Raw genomic sequence first — 9,169 nt, forward strand, 5'->3', positions numbered from 1 at the left:
TTTTTGTCCTTCCTATCAACTTCCTGCCAAATTCATCACCTACCTCCAAAATAAACATAAAGATAATATCAATCCGTGTGTCTTTTTCTATAGTAATTAAAAACTCTAGAGATGTCGTATTATAGGCTAATTCAAATCAACTTAATGATGCTTACTACGTCAACGTTAATCTAAGAGATAAGATATCTATTACAACGGTAATAGTTAATACTTCGATCTCTAATTACTCTACACTTTTTGAACTATGATATTTTTTCAAAGCATTTTTTCCTTGGTTTCTCGTCTTTAAATAATTTACTAAAATAATGAATAGAAACATAACTTTGATTACGTTTTATAATTCTGTATCTAAATTCTCGACTTGATTTAAAGTTCACGATGAAACCCTTAAGAGAAATGTGATTCTACCCACGATTTTTTTTTCTCGTAGGGTAAAATCTCATATAAATAAAAAAATTATTAATTATTCTTAAAACGCTAAGTTAATTTCTTAATTTCTTAAAGACTAAATTAATAATGAATAGAAACATAACTTTGATTATGTTTTATAGTTCTATGATCTAAATTCTCGACTTGATTTAAAAGTTTATGATGAAACCCTTTTTAAAGTTCGAGAAATGTGATTCTACCCACGATTTTTTTTCCTCGTAGGGTAAAATCTCGTAAAAGTAAATAAATTATTAATTATTCTTAAAGACTAAGTTAATTTCTTAATTTCTTCCCTCTCATTATCATATTAAGTCCTTTCTAAAAGCTATTAAATCAAACCATAAGTATAAGTTTATGGAAGTTTGTTGTTGGACCAATATAAGCAAAGGAATTATAGTATTAACTTTTCAAAAGTTGGCGAAGTGATTAAATATAGTAATAAATAGTACAATTCCAAGAACATATATGTATATAAAGACAATATCAACATTTGTATGTTGGGTTAATTCACTTTTCACTATGTAGTTTGAAGCAAATGAGATATTTAAATGTCGGTTAAATTAAGGAAAAACAAACATGACCCACATAAAATTGTATGATAAAAATGGAATTAGAATAAATAGTAATTCCATGACATGTGCTCCCACACATTTGGCTAATAATATATAAAGTGGCTTGTCATTTTCAGACATATCACAAACAGCTACATGTTCTACTAGGTATCACAAAAAGGTATCTTGCTTTGAGTTTATGGTCACATGTAATAACATTTTATTATATTTAAATATTTGTTCTCAATTAGGGCAAAAACTCATGAGATTTCACCATTATTAATGACTTGATTAGGGAATAAACAATGAGAGAAAGTGTCATCATTAGTGGCTAATCATTTTAACCAAATTCACCATCTATTTGCTATAGTTTTATTACTTCGAAATAGTAGAATCGTGTGAGTGAATATAATGCCACTAATAAAGTTATGAGATGAAATCACTATAGCAACACTAAGTGGCTATGTGCCTTTTGAATAAAATCATGTTACCCTAAATTATTAATGGGGTTAGATATTCTCATGAACAGCTCATAAAAACATTTTCTTTTTGTATAATTATGCATTCCTCTTGGTTTCTAAAAGTGAAGAATATAACCACAGACCAATATGAAGTTTTTACTCACATGTTTCTGGTCACTCAACTTAAAATTGCTCTAAATAAAGTAGGTTTAACTTTAGAGTTCTTGTGATTGAGGGGTAGGAACTTTCAATTCTTTTAAATATTTATTAATCATCCTGTCTTGATAGCTCTCATTTGAATGTAGTTTTTGTTCATTCATGTATCCTTCATTTACAATCACCTTAACGTCTTCTATTAATTTTTTTTTCTTTTATTCGAATGGATGATTAGAAGTATAAAGTTGAGTAAAGTTGAGTTGGTTCTCACATTGTTCTTCCACCATCCAAAAAGCCATAAAACATTGAAAAAAAAACACACTAATTATAGATAGGACATAGAAGGCATCAAATTCTATGTTTGGAAACGGTATTGGATGCTATGAGCATAGTGGTAAACACCAAGAGAGAGCAATAGGTTGTATTCTATTATGAGCTTAAAAATCTAAACTAATTAACAAAACAAAAGGCCTTATCTTATCAATGTAGTTGACCATAACAAAAATGGATAACACTCGCTTCCACTTTTCAAGCTTAAGTTCTTAAAAAACCAAACACAAAACTTGATGGGTCTTTTGTTTTTTTAAATGGTTGATTTTGATTTTAGAATTATTATAATAATAAAAGATTTTATGTTCCAAATTGAGTCCACTAGATGGATAGGAAAAGCTTTGATTCTTTTTGTGTGTGTGTGGTTTTCTTAGGCAATTCCCCCATATGGATGCGTGGCCCATCTCTCTCCCATTTCCTTCACAATTTGCTGCATATAAACTCATCATTCCCTTTACCCTTTTCTATTTATAAAAAATACTTCATTTTTTTTCTTTTTATATTTATATATATAACATCAAAATGCTTCCTCTTTTCCTCCTCTTTCTAGCTTCCCGTGAATGTACTTACATGTCTATCATAAACATATTTTATGTAACTCAAAAAATGCAAATAAAAAATAATAAATGAGATGAATCACGATCGACTAGATGATAAGATGAGATAGAAAAGTGAGATGGGAGGGAATGGTGGAGGGTTTGAGTTGGGAGGAGAATGATATGGAGACACAAAGGGAGCAATATGATTAAAAGTTAGAGAAGGGAAAGGGGTATCAAAGTTGGTGAAACCATACAATGAATTGAACCCAAATTTATTTGTTGAGAGAAAGAAAGGGTTTGGAGGGTTTTCCTCTCCTTTTTTGCCTTTTCTTTTCTTCCAAATATTTTATGATCAATAAAAATGCCCATTCCCTCTATGTTTTCTCTCTTAAATGATTATATATATATATATATATATATTTTGTTAAAAGAGACAAATGCAACATATAAATCGAAAGAGAGAGAAAGGAGATTTTAATTTTTTTTTTTTTAAATCTCTCTATGTATAAATAAATAAATAAATATATATATATATCTAATATTAATGTTATAATTGAGAAACACTGTAGTAGTTGTAACAGAATATTTATTGCTATCCACAAAAAGAAAAAGAAAAGAAATAAAGAAAAACAATTAGAGGTCCACATCTTGAATGCCACACAAATTGTCCCATTTCTTCAAGTGAATGGGGAAAAATAAAAATGCTCCAAAATAATTTACTTGGGTCGAAAATTTTATATAAAAACTTAACCGGGTTTATATGTTTTTAGTTTAACTCGATTTCCATGTAATACTCATCTCTAAAATGGTATAGGTTTGATGATTTAGTGAAGAATAAAGGAGAAGAAGAGTGGTAGTGTGAAGAACAGTATTTGCATGGCAGGCGTGGGTATCCAAAGGGAGTGAGTAGGGCCAATAATCCTACAAGAGTTTATATTTTGTGGTATCCAAAGAGTCCCTTTCCATTTCCATGGCTACATGTGATGCTCTCAACTTGACAACCCCAACCAACACTGTTCTAAAGGGCCTCTACCCTTCTCTCTCTCTTCCCTTTATTATTTACTTTATCCCTTTCTATTTTGAAATTTTAATTACTCATATTACAGGGTTTTTCACAAGGGTAATTATATTATGTTATTTTCATACGTGTTTTTGTACCATTTCCAATATTACTCATTAAGCAAATAAATTAAGCAACTAATAAATATTATTCAACTAACATCTTACTTTTTTTCTATAAAATTCAATATGCTTATTGATTCTAATATTATTATTATAATAGTGATAATTGTATTAATGAAATTTTACTAAAAATAATTGAGAAGAAATTTGAGGGAATCAAATGAACTGCCTCATCCTGTCCTCATTCTATAAAATACAAAAAAAAAATATTAATATTCTGATAAAAAAAAAAAAACAATAGTAAATAAATTTTATTAAGAATTTATTAATTTTAATAATGATGTAATAAATAGACTGTTTTTTTTTTTTTTTGAAATTTACATGAAACATCACAAATGCCAAAATACAACACTAGAAAAGAGTGTCTCTTTATTTCTTGTTTTGAAACCTTAAACTCCATTCTCTCTCTAAACCCCAAACATTATTTCATTTTTAGTCCCCAAAAAAACAAATTAATTAATTATTAAAATGGAAAATCATATAACTCTCGCCCAATTCTATTCTACAATTTCTAAACCAACCCCTTACACCCTCTTTTTTTTCCCCTTAATTCCCACATCATATGGTTTTTTGCAGTAACTTTTGTGAGTGTGAGTGTGAGTGTGTATGTATGAACAACATATTCAATTCAACCCCTTCTACACCGAAAAAACTTGACCCACTTACCCGTCCGAGAACCCCGTTTTCGATCCAATCCATGCTCGAGTTTTTCCAGAACCATAACATGCTTTGTTCTCACTCACTCTGCAACACTCATCGAAGCTGGCTTGCTTGCCACAATCTCGTAGTTCTCTCCACCTTCCTCGTCTTCTTCTTCGTCATCATCTTCGTCATCGTCTTCATCCTTTTCGTCTCGATCCATTGGTTCGCTCTCCATATCTTTGTTGGCTGAGTTGGATCGAACGAGTTCTTGTTGCGGAGGCCATTGTTGCTCTGGTCGAACCATCAATGGTTGCTGTTGATGTGGCATAATCTGTGTCGATGATCCGATTATGACATTGTCGAACTTGTTGCCGTTGTTGTTGTTGATGTTCTTTTCCTTGTACAAAGCATCAAGCTGGTGAAAATAAGGGCAAGTCTTGGAATCCTCCGGCCTTGTTTTTTTACTCTCCTTTACTTTCTTGAAGTACTTGTTTATGTTCTCCCATTTCTCCTTGCACCTCTTTGCATTTCTATTATACCCAAGTCTCTTCATGGCTGATGATATCTCTTCCCACAATGGCCCTTTTGGTCCATTTTCTTGATATTTGGCGTCTAGATTTGTTCTCAATTTGATGAGTGCTTCCACTTCCACTTTTGGCCATCTTGATGAGCTTGAAGCTGGGCTCATCCTATAACTTTCACCACCATTATCACTTCTTTTCACAATCTCCATTTGCAAATATTCATTGTTGTTCACCAATTTTTGTGGGGTAGAATTTGGATGAACAACTTGCAATGTAGAAGCTTGTTGCGGCGGTGGTTGCACGACTGGTGTCGGATTTGATATTGAGATTGGTTGTTGTCGTGGTGGTGGCGGCGGCGGTGGTGGCGGTGATGGGTTGTCGTTATTGTGGTGGGATTGTGTTAGTTTTTGGAGGAAGGATGTAATAGCGGCATCTTTAGCAGCTGCCATTGATCTTTCTTGAGCTAAAATCTCTTTCTCTCTATTGATTTTGGCCATTTCTTGCATCCTCCATGCTTCTTCTCTTACAACTCTTTCTTGCTCCCTTTTCTCAATTGCTTCCAAGAATCTCTTTTGCATTTCCTCTTGCCTTTCAATCACTTCCCTCATCAATCTCTCAAAGAAATCCTTCCATTTCCTCTTCTTTCTCTGTCTCGACGCCTCGTCGGATGATGTCGACGAGTCGACATCATCAGATGATGAGTTCGAGATGAGATCCGCTTCGAACCCCAGTCCAGCTGCCCCAGATGAGACATTGGTTTGAAAAAGCGGAGCAATGGTGGTAGCTAAACTGGTAGGGTTATTGAATGGCAAGGGAGGCGGAGGGGGCATGGATTGGAGGTGAATTGTGGGGTTTGGTTGAGTGAATGATATGTTCATCAAGTGGGGTACGGCGGTGGTGGTCGATGGAACAGTTGAAGGAATGTGAGAAATAACGGTGGTTGGAGGTGAAGCCGCCGTTGCCGGAGGTGGAGGCTTAGACAAATGGGAGTGGAAATTGAGAGGAGGGTGATTTTCAAGAGCTTCTAATTGTTCAAAAAACTTGTAACTTTTACTATCTGGTTTCCCACATCGGACTTCTTTGGTTCTTTTGTGATATTTATAAACATTCTCAAATTTCTCTTTGCATTTCTTTGCACTTCGATGATACCCAAGCTCCCCTAATTTCCTGATAATAAAAACAAACCAACCAAAAAAAAAAAAAAAAAACCCACAAAATAAAAATGAAAATTTCACCAAAAAAAAAACAAAAAAAACAATTTCTCTCTCATACAAACAATTGCATGTGTAAAAACAATGATTGAGGTAAAAGAAAAACAGAAGAGATTCGGAAGAAAAAATTGATGAAAAAATCAACAGAAATTTCAGCTTCAAATTTGATGATATTTTGTTCTCTAAACTGCAAAATTTTCCTCAGTTGTTGATGTTACATGAGAGAGAAAGAATGTTTTTTTAACCCAAAAAAAAAAAAAGTACCAATTTAACTACAACTCGACTTCACAGATTCCTTAAAAAAAAAAATAAAAAAAAAAGAGGAAAAAGAAAATCTCTCCTTGAATTTCAGTGACACTGAATTGGGATTTCAATTTGGTTGGAGATTCCCAAGAAAGAAAAAAAAAAACAAAAAAAAAAAAAAAAAAAAAAAAAAAAAAAAAAAGAGTTGAGATTAAGTGAAAATGATTGAACTGCCGACAGTGAGATGAAAAAAAAATGAAAAATTGATGAAAATGAAACCCAGATCTTTGAAGAGAAATAGAAAGAAAAAGTTTTTGTTTTTGATAATTTTAATTGAAATCTTAGAAGTAAGTACCTGGAAACTTGTTCCCACAAAGGGCCTTTAACGCTTGCATCTCGAAAAGCCACGTCCATTTCCGACCGTATTTTCAACAGCGCCAAAGTTTCTTGTCTCGGCCACCGGTTTCCGCCGAAGCTCCGGTCGCCGTTGTCTCCTTCGCCACTTCTCCCTCTCTCATCTTCACCACAAGTCTTATTATTATCCTCCGCCGTCACTGCCCCGCTCTCACCCACATCGTCCATCAGCCCATCTTGCTGATTTGTCGTCTCCGGTACGGCAGAGTCTTCTCCGGCGCCGCCGCCCAAGACGGAAGTCGTGGAGTCCCCAAGCATAGAGAGAATAACAAGCCTACTTGGGAAGGACGCTCCTCCTCCTCCTCCTCTTTCCAAATTACAGCACAATCGAAACAAAGGGCAAAAATAAATTAAAATAAATACACACAACAACAAACATTTAAAAAAAAAAAAAAAAAAATCAAATTAAAATTAAAATAAAATAAAATAAATTAAAGTGAAATGTGTAAAAAGGAGGGGGTTTATGGGGATAGAATTAATTTTTTATTGTTTATTTCTGGTGGGGATCTGCTTGGTTTTTTTTTTTTTTTTTTTTTTAGCTGCGGAATCTTTGGTCTTTAATGGGTTTTTTTTTTAATTATATAAAATAATAATAATAAAAATAAATAAATAAATAAAAAACCTGCCACCTGGGGTTTCTCTCTCTTTCTTTTATGTATTTTGGGTTCTCTCAGTAATAATAAAAGTGGCACAGAAAGTTATATAGAAATAGAAAATATAAAAAAATAAAGAGAAAAAAGGGTTTTCATTTTAATTTAGTAAAAAGATAATAAATATTACAGAGATTTTTGAACAGCTTGCGCATACAGACAATAATGATAATAAGTTGGTTTTTGTCTGTCCAGCTAAATTTAGCTAAAAGCCGACCCATATAACCTCACTTTTTTTTTTTTTGCTTACAATTTTTTTTTAATTATAAATAAATGTTCATTATTTTCTTTTTTAAAAAAAATTACAATTAATGAGAATGAATTCTTGGAGGAAAAAAAAAAAATAGATCTAGATCTTATTTATTTATTTATTTATTATTATTATTTTACTGCCTTGAAATGGAGGGTTTTCTTTTTTGGTAAGGTGGTGGTGAAATGACGGAACTACCCCTCACATGGATCCCATTGACCTTTAATCATTGAGAGGCTAATCTAAAGAGTATATTTTATATTTAGATGAGCAGATTAGTGATCTGTTATTGTCTGAATAAATTCAGTATTTTTATACTTTGGAGTAACTCTCAAATTGTCCAAAATACCCTCCATCCATATTTGAAATTACTTACATATTTAAAAAAAAAAAATAGAAAATGAAAAACCACAGCTTGCTTTCAGTTTTCAACTTGTTGAGGAGTGGGGGGCTGTGATTCTCTACAACAGGGCCTACAGATGGGGCTACACTGATTGGGACAAATGGTAGTTTGACAAGATTTTGCTTTCTTTCCATAATTTCATTATAAAAATAAAACTATTTTTTTACAACAAAAAAAAAATGAAAATTTATTTATTTAAAAATATATATATTTATTGTGGGATCCACAGGGGGTTTAAGCCAGTTAGATGTAGGTCAATGTTATTAGGCCAAGACATTTATGAGTAGAAGTAAATGGTGGGCAATTCAGTTGAGATGTGCCCTACCATATTAATTAACTAAAATCAAAATTACCGCTCCTGATTTCATCATCATCCACACTTGATTTCAAATTTACCCTCCTCCCACGCAGTAAATAATTCATTCTTTTTTCTCTTTTTTATTTTTTAATTCAACAAATGGGATTAAACTTTATGGTGGACTCCACCTAAATCAACTAATTTGACCACTCACGAACACACAAATTACGGAGTACTGAAATACACAGGATTATTACTCTCTCTTTTTTTTTTTTTAATTATATTATATTAAAGAAATGTGTGTATAAAATTGTGGAGGATGAGTAGTCATACAGTTTGCGGGGTATGACAAGTGTATAGCGACTTTGTATTCTTTTTTTCTTTTTGTAAAAAATTATTAATTAATTTGTTTATTACAATTTTGTCCCTCTCATATTACTTTTATTTTGAAAAAAAAATATTGACCTCATTTTTCAGTTCCTTTTTAAAATTATTTATTTCGAGACATCAAAATGTCAAACTTACCTACGGAGTCAAACATAGGAAGATCAGACCATGAGAAAAACTAGAAGAGAAGAATTTCAGCCGAAGACAAAATGTATGGTCGAGGTCGACTTTGTGATCAACCTCTCAAAAGGGCACTACTACTATGCATCTTCCAACTCGTACCATTGTAGTTCAGTCTAAACGTAAGAAATCCCATAGCTAACTTAAGTAGTGAAGTTAATATGAAGTATCACTCAAATGTTGTAGACTATATTGTTTCATGACAAAATAAATTTATTGTTATTGTCACATGGAGCCGTTTCATTTTTTGGCTTGAAACATTTTAAAATTTGAATGAAAGTATTTTATTGTGTTCTTTCTATTAGAGTAAAAAAAGTCT

General features: G+C 32.2%; 1 protein-coding gene across 1 annotated transcript; it reads right to left on the reverse strand.

Moving 5' to 3' along the window:
* Positions 1-3,984: 3,984 nt before the first annotated feature.
* LOC111433423 (trihelix transcription factor GT-2-like) lies at positions 3,985-7,030 on the reverse strand. Its single transcript, XM_023070475.1, has 2 exons — positions 6,624-7,030; positions 3,985-5,981 (listed from the first exon to the last, which is right to left on the reverse strand). The coding sequence occupies exons 1-2, from the start codon at positions 6,938-6,940 to the stop codon at positions 4,388-4,390; spliced, it is 1,911 nt and encodes a 636-aa protein (XP_022926243.1). The 5' UTR covers positions 6,941-7,030; the 3' UTR covers positions 3,985-4,387.
* Positions 7,031-9,169: the final 2,139 nt, after the last annotated feature.

This window comes from Cucurbita moschata, unplaced genomic scaffold (genome assembly GCF_002738365.1).
Source record: "Cucurbita moschata cultivar Rifu unplaced genomic scaffold, Cmos_1.0 Cmo_Scf00042, whole genome shotgun sequence".
Classification (NCBI taxonomy): Eukaryota; Viridiplantae; Streptophyta; class Magnoliopsida; order Cucurbitales; family Cucurbitaceae; genus Cucurbita; species Cucurbita moschata.

Coding starts and splice junctions, on each gene's coding strand:
- LOC111433423 (XM_023070475.1), bottom strand. CDS start 6,940: ATGCTTGGGGACTCCACGACTTCCGTCTTGGGCGGCGGCGCCGGAGAA. Junction 5,982..6,623: donor TTGTGGGAACAAGTTTCCAG/GTACTTACTTCT, acceptor TTTTATTATCAG/GAAATTAGGGGAGCTTGGGT.